Source organism: Protopterus annectens, chromosome 5.part0 (genome assembly GCF_019279795.1).
Source record: "Protopterus annectens isolate FY-2018-M chromosome 5.part0, PAN1.0, whole genome shotgun sequence".
NCBI lineage: Eukaryota > Metazoa > Chordata > Ceratodontiformes > Protopteridae > Protopterus > Protopterus annectens.
The window spans coordinates 1,378,780,475-1,378,801,414 of NC_056735.1; the positions used below are offsets into that span (position 1 = coordinate 1,378,780,475).

The 20,940-nt window shown below is 37.4% G+C and overlaps 1 protein-coding gene across 5 annotated transcripts in view; it reads right to left on the reverse strand.

Annotated features, from left to right (window-relative positions):
* Positions 1 to 20,940, reverse strand: part of AMDHD2 (amidohydrolase domain containing 2) — a 493,489-nt gene that overhangs the window by 225,391 nt on the left and 247,158 nt on the right. For all 5 annotated transcript variants that reach the window (XM_044071199.1, XM_044071196.1, XM_044071198.1 and 2 more), the window contains exons 6-7: positions 12,037 to 12,249; positions 9,231 to 9,319 (exon numbers count right to left, since the gene is read on the reverse strand). In XM_044071199.1, coding sequence (XP_043927134.1) covers positions 9,231 to 9,319; positions 12,037 to 12,249 — 302 coding nt within the window. The remainder of the gene's footprint in view (positions 1 to 9,230; positions 9,320 to 12,036; positions 12,250 to 20,940) is intronic.

Sequence of the window (20,940 nt, forward strand, 5' to 3'; positions counted from 1 at the left end):
TATAGCAAAAAGAAATGGCTTTAGATATCCAAGAAGAGACAGTTTGCTTAGAAAGAACCAAACTAAAAGACTTAGGATGAAAAGAAATAGAAAGTTGTAAATATTTACAAAAAGCTTCAGTCTTAATATCCGAGTGGTCTATGCAAATCCAAGGTGTGCAAAAACTTCTCACTAGCAGACTGTGGAGAAGGGAAAAAGTGGGTAAATGAATAGACTGATTAAGAGACAACTCAATCACTTTGGGTATAAAGAATGATTACTACAAAGGGTCACCCTGTCATTATGAAAAATGAAATAATGAGGAACGGCCATAAGTCCTTGCAGCTCAGACTCACATCTGGCAGAATTAAGAGTCAAAAGAAGTACAGCCTTCCAAAAACAATGCTGTAAGGAAGCTGAAGCAGCATACTCAAAAGGAGCCTGAGTGAATTTTTCTAAAACAAAATTAAGGCCTCAGGAAGGAGGGACAGGCTTCCTGGGAGGCCTAATGTGAAGGACACCTTTAAAAAAGTGAACTAAAGAACAAAAACAACCTGCCAAAAAGAGAACACCCACTAGAACGTCTCCAAAGAGCTGAGAACAAATAATGCAAAATAAAACAGAGACGCAGACAGCTGTAAAATCCAGGACAGGCCTTTACTGAGTGCAGAACACAAGCGCTTTCACAATCTAGCTTCTTCAGGTGTAACAAAGCACTTAAAACAGACACACCTATATACTCACTCCACATCACATGTCTAAAATCATATGACTAAACATCACTGAAACGAAAAACTAAATTAACATACATATATTCTAACTAACTGGAAGTGAATGATTGTGAAAGACAATAATAAAAACGTTCATAAACAAAAGCAAAAAATTTTCATAAACAAAAACAAATTTTTTTTAAAAAACTATAATACTAATTCCTAAATAATTGTATATAAATATATAAACACTATGTGTCAATAAACACTATAATTTAAAAACCAATTCCTGAACCTAAGAAAAACAAATACATAATTTATACATCAAAATTCATGTATAAAAAAATTCATGTATAAATATCATGTATAAAAACACATATACATATACCTATAACTTTATCTACGGAGAGGCCTCATTTTAAGTTTTGGTCTCAGGGGAATACATTCATTCAGGCCATGTCCTTCTGTACCCATCAATTTAGTTATCCACATGGCTTCTACACTCTCTGTCCTATTGCAGATGTCTCCCCTTCTTATGTTCTCCTGCAACAGGGCTATGACTCTGAATCTAAAAATATGGGTCATATCGGTGCTCATGACGTGTCTGGCTAAAGCATTCACCTTATTACCCTTCCTAATGTTATACACATGCTCTCTAATACGTTCCTTTAAACTCCTATCTGTCTTCCCAATATAGAATTTGGCACAGACACAGCAATTGGCTAAATAAACTACATGTCGACTCAGACAATCAGCTCGGATATCAAAATAAAAATCTCAGTCCAAGTCTGGATGGTAAAAGCGATCACTGATGTCTATGTATTGACACCAATTGCAACTGCCACAGGGTCTCGTCCCTCCTCTGCCAATGCTCATCTGCCCCTCTCTCGGATAACAGAGTCTCCTCTTCAAGGATCTATTATTCCTGAAACTAAATCTAGGTACAGGGTCAACCAAACCAGCTACCTCATGATCAGTCAGCAAAATTTGCCAATGTTTCTTAACTATTTCAGTATATTTATTGTGTATATTTATATTTATTGACACATAGTGTTTATATATTTATATACAATTATTTAGGAATGAGTATTATAGTTTTTTGAAAATTTTTTGCTTTTGTTTATGAATGTTTTTATTATTGTCTTTCACAATCATTATTCATTTCCAGTTAGTTAGAATATATGTATGTTAATTTAGTTTTTCGTTTCAGTGAGGTTTAGTCATATGATTTTAGACATGTGATGTGGAGTGAGTATATAGGTGTGTCTGTTTTAAGTGCTTTGTTACACCTGAAGAAGCTAGATTGTGAAAGCGCTTGTGTTCTGCACTCAGTAAAGGCCTGTCCTGGATTTTACAGCTGTCTGCGTCTCTGTTTTATTTTGCACCTTTAAAAAATTGTTTGCTCTCAAATCTAATGGGTAAAGGGGGAGTCAAAGGCAGACAAGCAGAGACAGATGACAGGTGGGCCTTAACACAAGAATATGGCAACACAGCACTGAGCAAGTCACACGAATCTCACAAGACGTATGTTCGCAGGAAGCACCTAAACAAAACAAACACTGTTCATGACGATCTTTATGGGAATCTGTCTCCCGCAATGGCATTACCCCCTTTCTGGGTGACATGAAGCAAACAACCAGAGCAAGGCAAAACAAAGATAATAAAGTTAAAAACCCCAATGGGGCACTTATTTCGGTAACCAGCTGACAAACGAGCATTCAGACAGATGCTTGAAGATGGTATTCGGATTGCAGGCAAAGAAGTTCTGAGGATGTTATCTCTGGATGTCACCTTTATGTCCTTCACCATGCGCAGGGAGCATACATGTGATTTACTGGATACCCATTACAACCAAAAGGCTTTTGGATACTGACCATACGCTGAGCTATGTAAAGAATACTGCAACAGTGATATGGAAGGACATCTGCAGTATTTTATTTACAGATGTTGGAAGAGTGGTAGTATTGTGGAGAAGTTGAAAGAACTCATTGTCAAAAGTCAGTTTAACCTAGGCATAAGGGACACTGACAGCAACAGCTTTTCTTCTGTAGTGAGAAGTGGGACTTTATAAGTGATTACTTCAGTAAACTTAGAATAATGTGATGTACAGGCGAGAGTATAAAAAACAGTGATGCCCTGAAAAAATTCATAAGAAAATCTGAAACAAATACAAAGATGTTGACATTTGTATGTAAAATGACAAATAGAAATTGAAACACTGTAACATCTCAAAAGTGCTCCACCCAGTAAAGTTAAACCAGTCAGCTAATTTATTAGTGTAGCTATCATTTGTTTTCAGAGTTATATAAAGATAAAAGTATTTACAAATGTTTCTGTGATGTCGAGCTTATAAACAATGTAGTTCTGTAAAAAAAAACAAGTTTTCATTATTTTTTAAAATATTATTACAAAAATGACATTAATTACGTTAAAAATTATTATGTTACTAAACTGTAATATGCCAATGGTCCTTTGCTTTAAGGCTAGGCTTACAATGTAAAAAATATTTTACAACAACTGCACAAGTAAAATTCCTAAGAATTTCATAAGAATCTGTAAAAATCATGCCTTGCTGGTGGTATAGAGCACTAAAGCTCTGACAATGCTCCAGGCAACCAGAGTTCAATTACAGACTCAGGTGCTTAAAATAATAGTAGGCAGGAAAGGTGAGCCTATCCTATAAACATTAAGCAAAACAAAATAAAAGCAACCCTAAAATAGACATAGATTTTTTTTTAAAATAACATCCTTTCAAAAAAAAAAAAAAAACTGAAAAACGTGAAAATAAAATATAATTCTCTGTAAGACTGCAATATGATTATACATTAAATTACTACATTGCCTAGTTTACACTGTACTAAGACTGTACTGTAACGTGTATAATATACTATATTTGTAACTGTGAAAGTTCCTTTTCTTCCAAGGCTCTGCTAAGAAGGACAGATGTCTCAGTCCAACATGACAACAAAAATATAATCAAAATAAAATAAATGAGGCTGTTTTTCTTTTATACTTCTAGGAAAGAAAAACATGAAGTATAGCAGATTTACACAGTGTTTCCCAAGTTATTCTTTTTCTGTAAACGGCAATAATCTTGAAGAAAAAACTTCCACTGTTCTTGTGCTGACTCCCTTATTTTGAAAACTCCATTTGCAGGCATGTGCTCAGTTGTCACCAACCCATGTTACAGTTTGGTCTCTCAGAAGACACGTTAATTCAGTCGAAACTCTGAAGTACTTAGTTAAAAAATGTAGCCGTCTTTGCAGAGGTTTACAGACATCAGTCCTGGAGTTTTTTTCTGTAATGATATGTACTTGCTGTGTGTGACACAGCAGTTGGTAAATGCTTTCCTGGCCTTAAAAAGCAGTAAAACCCTTTTTGTTACCTGTTTGTACCCATACAACCCCATGCACTATAAAGAGTCACAGTCGTTAATCTGGAATGCAGGATTTGTACAGCATGGTGCCACTATGGAGTTCACAAAAGATGTGAGGTGCACCACGGAGGAGTACGAAATGTCACTGTTATTCCTCCAACTGCCTCACACCCGATGTGACACACTACTACCTACCTCTTTACACACCCCTTTCAATGGTGACATACCTGTTTTCGGACTAATATGACAAATTATGTGACTTTGGAAATCTGGTTGCAATAATACGCAAGTACCGAATTTTAGAATACACATAAGAATTTTAGAATGCTACTTTGTATGCCTGTAAATTAGCAGCATGCCATTAAGAAAATGAAAATATAGTATTTGCACACAAGATCTGGAAGAGCTTCTAAATGAATAATTCCACCATAGCAAGAGTGATTTTATGCCCACATTTTAATCTACAATAATCCCATCAAAACTTACTTTATTTGTGATTATCAAATTTATTATGTTCTATAATTAATTTGCAAAGTCTTCTAATTCCTTTCAGAAGTTCACGTTTAGTTCAAGGATGGCTTTATATTTTATACTGTAAACTGGGAGTTCATAAAGACTGGCAACAGTTAACAGAAATCAATTCAATGCAACCAAAAGTCTGTGCTGTTTAATACCACACAATCATGTTTATCGTTTTGTTTTACTTAAATCCAAAAGCTTTTTTTTTTTTTTTTTTTAACTAAGCAATGTGCTCTTTCAGTTTAGCATATGATAAATACACACAAATTGATGCCCTAAACCTCATCAGAAAATTGTGTGCCAACAACCTGCTCCTGTCAGCATAAACAGGCTATCCAGTCTCATCGACTCCACCACCTTTATCAAGCACAGCAGGGTGTTTAGAGGACTTGTTTTCAAGACTGAAGAAAGAAACTACAAGATGGAAAGGAACTGACAGCCAATAGACAGCTCATCCACATAGAAGCATATGCAGTTTCAGTGGCTACTTCTTAGGTAACGGGACTGGTGCCGACTCATGCAAAGAGCCATCAGTGAACCATGGTAGAGATTATGATTGAATTGAGGGTATGCTGCTGCAGACAATGAAGCAAGCCACTAAATACACATACATTTCCTGTTTTACTACTTCAAAAATGATGCAATCTACATCACAGTAGTGACACGTCTGCTTCATTTTCCACGCAATACTCTCAAGGCCAGATTCAATAAAGCCTACACTACGTGTACATAATGTGTATTCAAGAAAATTCTTAATCACATTTTTTGTGCTTTCTGGTCACTTGAAAAGATTATGAATCCCTGTCAGTATTTAAAGCTGCAAGAATATCAATAGGAAACTAAAATTGAAAGGAAGAAGGTGTGAGTTATGTCTGTGTTGTCTGTTCACTCAGAACAGTGTACACTCAGCATAGGCATTATTGAATCCTAGGGTCATGCATCACATTTGATTAACAAGCTCCTCTAATGCTAAAGACTTACATTTTTCATAACATTGTGGTATACACTAGCTCCTCCTCCTGGGACTAATCAACACTACTACTTTTCTTGTATCCACCACCCTAGAGTATATCCCTCCAGGCCTCCACCAATCATATATAAGTGGCAGCTCATAGGTAGAGAGGATTTAACTCGGTTTCCGGGAACAAATTCTCACCTGCACAAAAGCTTACAATGTAAACAGTTCTGTTTTACAGGAGTCTACCTCCAATTTTGCCATCCTGAATGAACATGCTGGTCCTACCCATTACCCGCACTGCAACTCTGGATATAAACACACCATAAAGAAAAAGCCCTGGCACCAAATCCTACTGCACTCCACTGTGAATGACTTCTCAGTTAAAAGAATCCCCCACTCCAGACACAAAGAAAGAGAGGTAGACACACACTGTATATCTGATTCCTTCTGCCTCCTATGGTTACTGATTGGTGACCTTGCAATAGTGGGGACTGCTCTGCTCCATGAAAAGTATGCTGCTGTCATCACCCAGTGAAAAGGGATCTCAAACTCTCAGACTTCAAACATCAAGCAGCACTCAAACCTACAAATCTCTGGGTAAGGAAGATACAACTCTACACTTCTAGCTGCATGGTCTACCTTTCTTTTTTGCTATGGGGAAGATGTCCCTCAGCTGAGAGTACTTGTGTTGATATACAGCCCTCCTGATAACTTCAGTTTCAGACCCCTAAACAAAAAGCAGAAAGAAAAATCAACCTGCCTGCAAAATGTTTCCCAATGTAATTGGAAGCATAAGTGCATTATTACCTAGCTCCTTCCTAAACCATTCCCAGTTTAATGGACTTATCTGCCACTCACCAGTTTTCTGATACCACTACAGTCTCCAAAGACAGAGCTTCTTATTTGGATGGCAGTTCAACAAACGCATGTGATACCTGTTACACAATGGAAGGACAGACAACCATTTGCAAAACCTGTGTACAATCCTTGACTGCTTCCCTACCATCTATAATCAGCTGCTATCCCTTCTCATTAGCCATTTAACCCTCTCACTCTGTAATGCATGATGCAAATAGTGAGATAATAAACACACTCACATTATCAGCTTCACCTTCTACCTATTTCTCTTTTATTACTCCAGTAACTGATTTTTACGGCTCTATTTTAACTGCTTGACAAATGACATTGTTGAAACTCACCTGATCGAGACCATATGATCGACAATGCAGTTGATCAATCAATGTAAACACCACAAAAAGAATGTTTCTTGAAAGGGGGGTAAGTCCTCTGTACCCCCACACCTCATGCAAATTATATATACCAACTCAAAGATCACACTACAGTGGGGAAAGGGTATATTCACCAATCCCCAGTGGAACACAATTTCATTCAAAGGGGTTAACGAACTGCATTGTTGATCATGAGATCTTAACCATGTGGGTTTCAATAATGTCTTTCAACAACAAAGTGACATAAACCCATTTTTTCCTACATTCTGTTATACAGCTGAAATAATTCTGACCACCAGTCCTTTGCTAGGCTCATAGGCTTGAGTATTCTTCTAGCCAGTTCGCTAGGCTTATCCTGGAATGAAGGAAGAAAATAAGCTGTCTGCATCCTGGCAATTTTCAGCACTTTGTTGCTTCCATCATTCCCACCTTCCATACTGCTGTAACACTTTATCTCATATTTGAACACTGAGACAATCTCTTGTTCTAAACTTTTTCCATAGTCCTCTGCAGTCTTTGTTCTTTACAATCCTTCCCAATGAATGCCCTAAAGAAGGACATGGCATACTATTGTCCTTGTTGTCCCTGCACAACAGTTCCATGGGATTATGAACTACACTGTGGAAAGATTAGACTCACTTATGGGGTCCCCTATATCCACCTCTACTTCCTCTGTGCTGAGAAAAATCATTCAATAAGGCTATCTTTTCTGTCAGGATTCTCAACGTAAATTGGACTACAGCCTCTCAAAAATGTTTTACCATCTCCCTTTACTCTAATATGCTGGAAAGTACAAACCTCCATTTTTACTGTTGGGACTTGTGTCCTGAGCACTCAAGTCTTCTCTTCTTGCCCGTTAAATCACTATTACCTGCATCTACAAAGATGCAAACTCAAAATAAGTACAAAGTACCTATAAATATCAATGGCAACATTATAGGCAACAAAAAAAGAAGATGTTAGAAATCATGGTGTGTCTTGAGCACCCGCACACATATTCTCTGCATATGACAAAGAATATACCTATCCAGTGCTGTTCCAGAGAATGGCACATGAATGTTACAAAAATGCCACATGAATGGGCAACCCATCCTAACATGATGATTCAAGCAGTGCTCACCAGGTAATGTGACATCCACAATGATCCTGTTAATCAAGTAATGTGCTATTCCAAAAGATTCCATACTTATGGCATCCCCTACTTAAGCCCTTGTTATCCCTACACAACAGTCCCATGGGATTATAAACTACACTATGCCTGATGGCCCAAAACTGACTGTGCAGGAATGCTAACCATACTGAATTACTCTGTTTTTACCGAGTTTTGGAGTCCAAATAATAGGGTGCCACGATTCCAATTTTTTTCCCCAGCTTTTTATTAAATGTTTTTTGTGCTTTTGGAGCTGATGTCAGCTCTGTCAGGGCTACCAGCCTGTCGAAATTAAGCTCAAGGGTTTACATTTCTGGCTGGCTCTTCATTTTTGAATGGACTGTATTCTTCGTTTTTGAATGGTTTGTATGATGTATTCTGGCTGCACTCAAGAAGGTCGAGAAAGGAAGGTTTTATTTTGAATGGGCTGCACACTCGAGATGGTAAGATTTTATTTGACTTGTGAGTGGGAAAGGATTTGAACTTGCTGTAGTTGCAACTTGTAAGCATTTTTGTGGCTTTATGTGCAATTGCAAGTGTGAGAGTATTTGCAGGAAAGGATTTGAACTGGCTGTACTGAGTAAGAGTTTTTGTGGCTGTATTTGCAATTGCAAGCGCGAGAGGATGGCTGTACTGGGTAACCATTTTTGTAGCAGTACTTGCAATTGCAAGCATGAAAGGATTCGCATTTCAAATGGACTGGCTGAGACTTTGGAAGTCTATCTGACTCTGTATTTCAAATAGACTGGCTGAGACTTTGGAAGTCTATCTGACTGTTATTGTGGCTGTATTTGTAGCTGCAAGAGGATTTGCATTTCAAATCAACCTTGACCTGCTGTACTTGTAAGCTAAGCGTTTTACTTTGGAAGCAGGTGTGTGTGTGTGTGTGTGTGTGTGTGTGTGTGTGTGTGTGTGTGTGTGTGTGTGTAGGTGGGGTTATGCAATTATGCATGTAAATTTTATGTTAATCAGCATACAGATTTGTACCTATTTTTCATGGGCCTTGACCAGATTTTTGATGTTTCCAGGTTGAGAGGTATGATGCTGACCATTACGGAATATGTTGCAGAAGTACTTGCATAGTATGAGATCAGGGCTAGATGATGTAAAGAAGTTAGGGATGAGAGATGGGATTACAGTAGATAAGGGAAACACTTCGAAGAGGGGAACAAGTACAACATAGAAAATTGTACAGGTAAACAAACAAACACAGAATACTGACACTATTCCCAGACTAGAAAAAAAGGTTACACTATCTTTTGGAAACAGGCATTTATTTAATTACCGCAATATATTCAAAACAACTTACTGGCAACATAGCATTGAAGAGATGAGTAATAAAACTAGCTCCTTCTATAACAGCTTCCTCTGCTTGTGACAGGTTCGCTATCGAATGACCTGTAAATGAAATAAGCACAATTTATAGTCTGTTTCTTATTTTTCTATAGACACTCCAATGAAATGTGAAGATTTTTATTTTAATTATCTAAGATATCCTAACTCAGTTATACAGTTTCACAGTCATGTCTACTACTTAAGACTAGATAAAAGCAATTACATAGTCTGCCTCAAAAAACTTCTTCAGATAGGGGGCCGAGGGGGGTGGGGGGGTGGGGCTAGCGGAAGCACAGTAACTAGCTTCAATTGGGTACTGACAGAAAAAAATTACAGTGCACCAAGGCTACAAAACCAGCATCCCTAAGGACTAGTTCTAACAAAGGTATGAACCATGGCCCTGCCAATGTATATTCAAGTACCTCCTGAGATGCTTTTTATGGTGTGGTCAAAGTACTACTGGTCATATAAAGGTCACCTTACTTACGTATGTATGAATGAATTTGCATTTATTAATGAGATTAGAGCACAGATCAGCATGGACCACTTTCAGACTCAGCCTAGGAGCACAATCAAACCCTGGACTACAGGAAGTAGCTCATTAACAACTCATAATGTTAATAATGTCATTGGCCTAACAGACTTCCAGAAAGAATGAGGGAGCTACAAGAAATAAGGGGGTAGAAGAAAGATGATTTGTTTTCCTTTTTTATTTCCTGAAAAAGGACTTCTAACTTGCAAAATTCTACAACAGAAAAAAGCTTGATGCACCATCTTAGGTGGTGAAATAAGACATAGTAATTGGAAAGACTTCTGGTCATTAATGGATGGTTTAAAAGCTTTATCAGACAAGGTTTGCCACCAAATGCATTTTATACTGAACAATAACTAGGTTAAAAATTTAAGAGGAAAGTTTTAGTGATGTGGAGAAGGAACAAAAGGGATCTTAAACATGTCCTAGTAATGCCTTCTATTGACAAAAAAATTGATAAAACAACAAAGGCATACTAAGAAAGAACCTCAGCAAGGAACTTCCCCGGACTGGCTGCTAGTGCTGTTCGGTCATGGAATTAATCAAAAATAAACCTGCAACTGCTAGGATATAGAGTGAAAAATGGAAACAGATAACTGGAAAGGAGTAGCAGCACTAACAGAGGTAAAGTGAGGGTAAAGGTGACAGACAAAAGAAAGACTAGCAATAATAGGTAAAATGAAGGATGTTACAACCCTGCTGAAGAGGTAGAGAGAGACACACATAGCTGGAGGGCCTAGAAAAAGAAGAAAAGGGGAAAAGTGAGGAAGATAAGGAGATTTAGTAAGAGATCGATAAAAGAAATAGACAGGGCAATAGTGGGGACAAGGACAAGTTGCAAATAAGTATATCAGAAGACTATAAGGTGTGATAGCTGTAAGGTATTTATGTAAAAATCTGAAAAACTGCCGAACTTACTTACTCTTCCCTATCTTGTCAGCTAATTTTACCAACCACTAGTATGATATCAAAAATAGTGTGAACATAGTTTAAGGCCCAAAGAACTATGTTTACACCAAGATGTATGTCACTGAGACTTAAGAGCTCAAACCCATCTCACCCCAAGTACCTTTTGAGACCCTCTGAACAATGGGAGGTGGCAACCAGCTCCTAGTTTTCACATACAAAAGTAGGAGTTGAGGTAATGGCTCAAATCACAGTTGCACACATGCTCAGAGATTAACACCAGGTGGAAAAATGTTTGCTAAAGGACAACAAGAGAGGTAATGGACCAAATATCACGTGGACTCTGAAATAAAGTAGTATAAATGTAAGGCCTGGTCTTGGGGTTTCTTAGCTTTTCTTCCTCCTGATCTTGCAAACATATTAATGAAACATTAAAGGAAACTGCTGCCTTCATTTCCCTTGATGGACCAAATATCACTTGACGGTACAGTGGACTCTGAAATAAAGTAGTATAAATGTAAGGCCTGGTCTTGTGGTTCCTTAGCTTTTCTTCCTCCTGATCTTGTCAACATATTAATAAAACATTAAAGGAAACTGCTGCCCTCATTTCCCTTGATGGAGAAATGTTTTTTTTTCCTCAAAATTCTCTGGCTTTAGAGAGTAGCAAGCATTTGGCCTTATTACACCATGAAGAACTAGGTAGAGTCAGCAACAACAATGGGGCATCCAGCAAAAGAAAGATGACAGTAAGCTGCCAATTCCATTACCCCAAAAAGAAAGGGGGCTGGCAGAGTCCTGCCACAACCAGTTCACATGAAGAAAAGCCTTATCATTTATGGAATAAAAAAATAATCTTGGGGTGGTAATAACAGCAGCTCATACTACTAATATAAAATGGAAGTATTCTGTTTTTTTTTTGGACACACTACAGACTTTAAAAACATTCCTCTTTTCCTCATTTCCTTAGCACAATTTGAACATCAGTTCTGCACACTTACTCTGTACTAGGAGGTCAAAGAACACAGGTAGTTAACAGCAAGTTTACATTTTTTGTCCTCTGTTTTCCTTACTTTACCATGTTTACTGCTTCAGTCACCCCTTATGGTTCACTAAGACCAGTAAACAGTTGCATAAGCAGCCTGTCATACCACAGAAAACTAGGAACGCCGTTATATTACTTCACAAAATTAGAAACACTGGGTTGTGTCACTGACATTCCGAAAGTCAAAAAAGAAATGTTGCTATTAGGAAGGACAACTATGAAACCATTTAAGCATGACAGCCCCCTGCATCTGCCCAAAAATATAATACAGGTTTAAAAAAGAAAACATGCAGGTTTTACCTAGAGAGACAGTGATCCCCCTTCTGACCATCTCCCGGATTACATCCTTACTTCCCCTTATCTCTGGAGCAAGTGTTAGAATGATGACATTATCAATGGATCCATACATGTCCGACAACTCCTGGAGAATGTCATTTTGAAATGTCCTCAAGCAGTGTTCAGGGTGGGCACCTTTCTTTTCCTTACTGATAAAGGGTCCTTCCAAGTGGACACCTTAAAAGAAAAAAAAAAAAAAAGAGAAGTAAAATAATGTATGCAACAAAGGTGATCTGCACCTGTCGGTACAGTCTTACTCCACTGACCCTTTGAATGCTCTTGCATCAAAGCCAACTAAGCAAGTTCACACTGGAGTTACAGAACAGCCCCCTCATCATACCTCTTAGCTGTCCAGATTTTTGTAGAATGTCCAGATTTTTGGGGCTATTCCTCATAAAATGTGCAGTTTTCTTCACTTTTGTGGCAAATCAGTAAGGAATGAATTCACTAAATAATGCCAGGCATTTAAATTTCAGACTTCATATCCTCCAGAAAAATGCATGGTAACACAAGACCTTTTTTATAGCAACTTTCTAAGTTTATAAGAGAGATATTTAAAATTTGCCCCTATTTTGGGGCTTTGCACCCACCCCCCATTATTTTTGTCTTTGTCCAGATTTTTTGTGCAAAGAGGTTGAGAGCTATGCCATTCACGGACCAACACAGTATCGGTTCTCAGCACTAGGCTGCTGAAAGTGCTACATTAAGTACACTCTGATTTCTGCAATCACCTTACCTAAACATGATCTCTAACAAGAGAACTGAAATAGTCACAACTTACCCCTGGTAGGAGGAATTTGCAGTTTGTTATAAAAACACTGCAGGTTAATTCTACAACAAACTCCTTTAAAAGCAAACCCTCATCCCAGAGCTCAGATTTTCTAACAATGTCAACATTTGCTTTTCTGTTTCAAAAATGATTAATTTCAATGACAGCGTTTATCTTTTTAAATAAAACTGCAATGCAGAAATTTGTTATACAGACCAATGTTTACTCTGGTATCAATGCTAACATATGAAAACTCTAATCTTGGATATAAACATGGAAAAGAACACATATCTGTGGGTAAATTCAGCTCAATAAAATGTTCTTTACAGCGTCAATGTTAAGTGCACACTTTGCAACCTAGTGCACCTGTGGATGACCTTAGAGTCATAGCAGCTAGGGGAAATGCATCAGTCTGATCTTACACAATTAATTGTTAAACAGAATGATGCTACATTGTTTTACCTTCTTTTTCATTTACTGTTTATTACATTTTTATTTGTCATTTTTATTTTACTTTTTTTCACATCTTCAATGCTCTTTAACAGATGCAAAGTCTTTCAACCCCTCTCTCCTACAAGCATCCTATACCTGCACAAGCCTCAGCCATCTACCTTACCAAGTGATACTGGGACCTAAAAGACTAAGCATGCGACAAGAATCAGGGGACAAGGAGTCTTGATTCAACAATTTATGATGGGATTTCTTACAACAACCTGAACACCCCCCCCCCTCCCTCCCTGCCCATAATGTGTCTTTCCCGGTGGTCATCAATGTTGCCAATGTGCCACACACACACACACACACACACACACACACACACACACACACACACACACACACACACACACACACACACACACACACACTAAAACAGCAGTTGCTATTTTGGGGCTTTCAGCTTGCTGGCCCCCATCAGCACTGCCTATTGCTACCACCTGGCAGTGTTGATATGAGCTAGCAAGCTATGAGCTCAAAAAAAGGCACCTGGCAGGGCTATTTCTGAGCTCTCATCTTATTGGCCCCCATCAACACTGCCAAGTAGTAGCAGCAGCAGGTCAATTACATTTGCAACCTACTCCCTGGTATGGGAAAGCAGGTTCATGGGTAGAGAGTCCCTATGTTTTATATCTTGAGCATACTGGACTATTTATCAAACCTTGATTATCAGTAGACCATACAGCTTCACTTTATTGAAGAAAACATTTCCATCATCAGAAGTGCAAAATATTATTTTCCTATACAGCAGCAGGACAGTAAGAACACCAAAAATGTTACTGTAAGGTTTAAAACCTCTGGATGGTGTCACTAAAGGAAACCCAAAAATCCCCACTTTGACTTTTTTTCAAAGACAGAACACAAAAAACTTTTGCAACTACTTAAAAGTTGGTATCCTGTATGCAAATGCTGCAACTTTGTACATTCCATTCTCCAATTTCACCTTAAAACCAGTTATGCACATTCTAATTAAACATATTCTTCAGGAATTAAACACATGGTCCAAAAAGGAGAACCTCTCTAAACACCATTCTTGTCCATGGCTGCAAACATCACTGCAGAAAAGAAATGCATCTGGAAGGAGGTGGTGATATTCTTCTTCTTCAAATCAGAGGGGAAAAAAGAATCCCTAGCAAACTACTACCCTACTATCCCCTACTCTCTCAGCCAAAACCCAATAAAACACTGCTCACAGATCACTAATAATCTTGTCTATACCTCTCAAATAGCATGATCTTTGCCTCATATTTTTTGTCTGTTTCTCATAAATTTTGTAGTTTTCTAGCAAATCATTGAGGAATGAAATCACTAAATAGTGGCAGACTTCATATCATTAAGAAAATGCATGATAATGTAAATCCTGTTATTCTAGCAACTTTCTAAGTTTATATGAGCAATATTTAAAATCTGTCCCTTTCTTTGGTCTGCTGTCCCCCCATTATTTTGGCTTTGTACAGATTTCTTGTGTTAAGAAGTTGAGAGATATGACTGTCACCTTGGACAACACACAGCAGGGCTTCAAAACAGGTCAAGTTTCATGTGATTTGGATTTCATTAAATCTTTTTTCCTTTATTTCATGTTGCTGGTCTGCAGTTTGTGGTTCTACGATTTATCTGCATTGGTTGTGGTTTATTTCTACAAGAGAGTTATGCACAACTTAACATCTCCTGCTTCACAAATTACAGAGAGGACAGAATGCAGAGTCATTTGCAGGCATGAAGCTAATGTCAGACTAACTTGTTTCAAATAATTTCACCATGGCTCCTTGCTTGGGTCCTTACTTTTTAGCATCTTACTTAAGTCTTTGTGGCCAATTAGAAGAAAAAAATATACTGTATATAGATTGCTCTACTCTTCTCTGCTGATATGGGCTTTGGCAGTAACGCAGCTGGGCCGGGGCGAAATGGAAAATCGCCCGGGCACTGTCTTGTTAAGGGTGGAATTTGTTGATGTAAAACTAAAGAGAAAATTAAATATCTTTTTTTTTTTCTTTAAAGGATTAGCAACACGCTAAATGGATAACTGAAATGCTCCTGCAAGCCTCCAACCCCTGCTTATGTCATCTTTCTTGAACAAAGCCCTCAAAAGACCTGTGACTAGCTGAGCAGGTAGAGGGGGAGGTGCTGCACTGCAAAAAATAAAGACTGTCTCTTTTGTTAAATCTCTGGTGCCCAGAGCGAGTTTAAGGATATCTTGTTTTGGGGACTGAAATCGCTCGCTGCGAGTGCATTTGATGTGTGGAGAGAGACTGTGTGGCAGAAAAAAAACTACGCGTCTCTGAGGTAAGTAGTGTCACTTACTAGTATGTTTGTTGTGTATACATGGGCAAACTACTTAAGAGATCACTGGGGGAAATGTCTACTTTTGGTACTTATGCATATTTAGACAGACTGCTGAAGGGGATGTTGGGGGAAATGTTTCATTTTGGTGCTTGTCCATACTTGGGAATACTACTTAAAGGTCATTGGAGGAAATGTTTCATTTTGGAGTCAGTGATGTGCTCATGCAGATAAACTATGGAAGGGGTCGTTGGGGGAATGTGTTTCATTTGCTGCTTGTGCATACATCTTGGACAGACTACTTAAGGGGTCATTACTGGGGGAAATGTATCTCATTTTGATATTATTTGAGTGCTTATGTGTACATGCACAGATGGACTGCTGAAAGGGTTGCTTAGGGAAATGTTTCATCCTGATTCTTGTGCACACTTGGACATAGTACTAAAGGGGTCACTTGAAGGGATTCAAGACATTTAGAGAAAGAAAGCAAACAATGCAGCTACTCTACTTGACAGGAAGCAATGCAGCAAAGCCAAGCATAATGTTAATGTACATTATCCTTGATTTTAAAACAAGGCTACAGTAAGCCCTCCCACATCGACTCACAAAAGATTAAACCCCTTGATGATCAGGCTCACTGAAATTTAACTGTTCTTGCAAGGAGTCAAGCTACCCTGTCTAAAAATTATGGAGGTAAGTCACCCACACCCTCAAAATTTATATTAATAGTCTCTTCTTGGTCATTGAAAAAAGTTATATGTGTCTCAATCTCTTGTGAAAACATTCTCAGGGGATCATACCTCTCAACCTCTTAGCACAAGAAATCTGGACAAAGCCAAAGATAATATGGTCAAAGGTCTAGAAATAGAGACAGGTTTTAAACAATGCTCTTATAAAAGTTTAAACTTAATTGCTAGAATAACAGGATTTACACCAATGTGTATTTTCTGAAGGAAATGAAGTCTGAAACACAAACATATGTCACTATTTAATTTTATGAGGTGAAAATATTGACATTCTTCAAAAGCCTGAACAGTTAAAGATATAGTCAGGGGCCAGGGCTAAGTACAAATATCCTGCACAGTGTAGTAAAGGATATGCATATTTAAAGGTAGCACCTGATAACACTGGTGATTTGAGTTCCCCATGTAAAATGTTGGATGATTTGTTTACCATTATTAGAAGTAAATCTAGACTTACTGATGATGATTGGACTGGCACAACTTGGAGAACTGTTGTTACATATACTAATGACTAGACTGGTGAGATAAATAATGTTAGGCAAAGAACAAACAGAACACACTTAGGAAATGATGTGTCTATTGTCTGTAAAGATCATTCAATCCCTATGAAACAAGACGATGCCCCTGACAACTCTGGCATTCTGGATGCAAGTATTCAGCAATCTGAGGATTCAGAGTGTTTAGAAGGAAACAGAAAGAAAGAAAGGAAGAAATTCACAATAAATAAGGAAGAAAAAGAAATGGATAAATGTCTGTAAAGTAAACAGAATATGTACTTAAAAGGACACTTATGTAGTGTACAAATTATAGGGAATGATAACATTTTTCTATCAGAAAATCTTCGGTGTACAGAAGAAGGCATCATTTTTCCAAAAGAGAAGTTAGAAAAAAGAGGCAAAGAGCAAGCGAAAATAAGAAATCAAAATTGAATGTGGAAGGATTGAAGAACATTACTGTAAGAAAAAAAAGAAGAGAAAGACAAATGTTGACTGCATGGCTCAAGCTGAGGATGTACAAAGCCAGCTGGATGAGAATTGTATGATTGAAAATTTAATATGCAATAAAAACAGTGGGATTAACAAGACTAATGGTGATGAAAATCATTCCTTTGTAACATTACTGGAGTAGAAGTTAAAGATTCTTCAGATTTTGTCAGAAAAAATATTCTTGTAATTGGAGATTCAGTTATTAGGGAAATTGATACTTACATTTGCAGAAAATATAACGAACATCAAATAGTGCTGTGCTTGCAAGGAGCAAAAATAGAAGACGTGAGGCAAGCCTTGGAACACCTTAATGTAAGAAAGTACAGACCTGTTTTTATTCGACAGTACAAATGATATAATCTGCAAGGATTCTGACTGTTAGTAGGGAACTTACAGCCCTCTTAGACAGTACAGCTTGTACAGGTGTTACGACATATTTTTCACAAATCACATATAGGAGGAGTCAGGTCACCATGAATGAAAAGATTTTTTGGGTAAATACCTACATGGAAAAATGTTCCATTTTCAAAAATGGAAATGTGTAGAGCATCCAAGCCTAGTTTTGGGCACATGTGTTCAGACAGGATGGCATGCATTTGTCAAGATCAGAGAAGAGAATTTTTGCAGTAGATATTTTGCAATATTTGACAAACACTAGGCAGGATTTTTGCCAGGTCAAAAATTTAGCAACATATGATGCGCCTCTGATAGTTGTTAATACTAGAAGCATTAATAATAAAGTTTTTTTATTGGAAAATTTGCTACGTTTCCACAAGGCTGATGTGGTTAGTTTTGTGAAACATGGTTAAAGAACAATGATTCGAAATGTGCACCTATTAAATCTGTCTATAAAGGAAAGGGGAGTAGGACAAATACAGGGTCATATAGACCCTTAAGTCTACTTTCATGTTGTGGAATAATAATGGGAAAGGTAATATTTGATAAGTTATTGTCAGAATTGGATGGGTTATGAAACATATCAGCATGCATATGTTGAAAATAGTAATTTACTACCACCTGTAACATGATTTTCTATAACAATATAGCAACTATGAATGAAAAAATTGTGCTGTGCTGTAATTTATATAGATTTAACTTTAGGATTTGACAGGGTCATACATAAAACACTGATCAATAAATTAGAACAACTAGGTATCTATGCACTCTTGATAAGAATGATAGCTGCATGGTTTACAAATAGGACATGGCAAGTATACAGCAATTGGACAGGTGAGATTCTTTCTTGCAGGCAGTGTGTCCCACAGGGCTCTATCCTAGGTCCTTACTTGTTTAGATTGTATCTTTCGGACCTAACTTTTTCATATGAGGTGTTCTACAGTCTATATGCAGATGACCTGAAATTGAATCAACTGATTACGTCTGCTACTGATGAGGCAAGTCTGCAAAAAGAACTTGACTAAATTGACTACTTGGGCACAGGAGACTAATATGCTGATAAATACACCAAAAACTAAGTATATGAGATTTGGGAGACATAAATTGAAGGGTGAATATTTAATACAGCACACAGTTATTGAAACTGTAGATTCATTTAAGGACCTGGGTATGTTGATATATCCAGATTTTAGTTTTTCTAAGCACATCAGCCAACTGGTTAATGACAGTTATAGAACTATAGGTTGCATAAAAAAATTCATAAAGTCTAGGAAATCAGAAATGATGACATCATCATTTGCTAGTTACATTAGACCCAAACTTGAGTATGGAATAACAATATGGAACCCTTATAAAAAACAAGCATGAGTGGAATGGAAAGAGTACAGCGGGAATATACCAAGGCCATTCATGGATGTGAAAATTTAAGTTACAATGAAAAATTAAAATATCTGAACTTGTACAGTGTCTCTTATAGGTATCTATGAGGAGAGCTTATTCAGGCATATAGGGCATTTAGAGATAACTACCTCTGGGAATGCTTGGGGTTATCAAAAAGTAGTAAAGAATCAGCAGACAACCTTTGTAGAAGATACTATAGGAATAAGAAGTGTACTAACTGGTTCTCTGAGAGAGCAGCTGATGCATGGAACAGACTACCAAATTACATTAAAGCAAGTACTAGTTTAGATATTTTTAAGAACAGCCTGGATACTTATTATGGGAACAAGTGTTTTGGTACATTGGCAAGCCAGAAGGGCATTAATGCTCATACTTGAAATATGTATGTATGTCTGTATGTATGTAACTATTCAGCACATGTTGCTTAATACTCTGTTGCCTAGGTGAACTAAGGAGAAAAAAATGAATCAAATCAAAACAGGTTTGTCCAATCAAAATGAGGCCTCAATGTGCTCTCTATTTTTAATAGGCTTCTTGAGATCTCCATTAGAGTACCTTGAAATATTCGTGATTACTACAAATTTGCAGAATAACTAATTGTGCTGTCCAAAGTATTATACCATACGTCTGAGCCAGAGATTGGTGTAGGGCTTTGGAAACCTCTCTTCTTCGTTTGGTGTTTAAGCAGCTGAAAGAGTATGATAAAATAAGATAGATATACATAAATCAACATACATATAGTAATTGAATTTGATATTTAGGATTATTACTGGGTTTTTATAAAATGTGTATTTATAATTAAAGTGAAGCTAACTTTAGCTTAGACACGTCCATTATTCATGACTACCATGTAAACTGGATATATGCTGGTTATGGTTTGTTTTGTGCAGCAACAAAAGAATCGTGCGTGCGTGTGTGTGTGTGTGTGTGTGTGTGTGTGTGTGTGTGTGTGTGTGTGTGTGTGTGTGTGTGTGTGTGTGCATGCATACATGTGCAAGTTTCTAGGTTAGTACTAGGCTATATGTTGGACCATTTTAAGCCTAGCCATATTTCCAGTCCCAAACATTAGAATCAAATCTTGTACCTTGTGCATACGAGATAAACCCAGTATTACTTATACTGTCAAAAACAATTTAATACAAGGGACTGTTTTTTTCTTTGTTTCTAATTTTTGTTTTATTCTGTTGTTTAATTGGTTACACTTTGCACTTACCTTTATTTATGTTTGGGGATCATTTGATAACTGAAATAAGGCACTCAGGAGGTACAGCCTATATAGTCTAGTAGTGCACACTCAGTTTAAGTGTCTAGTATCTTAATTTTATGCTACTGGGGCATGTTGTTAGACAATAAACACACATTGCTGTATAGACAATCCAGTGTTCACTGAACTAGCACAACCTATTAAAATATTGTGTTACAAGGAGCTGTGAATATGATGTAAACTTCAGGTATAAATGACGCCGCAATGCACACCAAAACTTTTTTGTGCAGTATACAGACATATACAACATCTACTTAAAGGTTCAGTATGTATATTTTAGCTGCTTCTCCCTTGGATCATGATTTTTCCTTCTGTGCCACAGCCACAGTTAGTTCATGCTTTTTCTGTGTTGCAGTTCATATTTACCAAGCCTGTACTGGTAAAATTTGTTATGCTGCTGCTGTTGGCATCTGGGCTGTACCTGCAAAGAGATGTGGTTTGTGCTGAATTCTGCTTTACTTTTAATAATCTGTGTGGTTTCTTTAAATTACTAAAGCTCTGTTGTGCTTGGTTATGCATCATGGCAGTTAAATG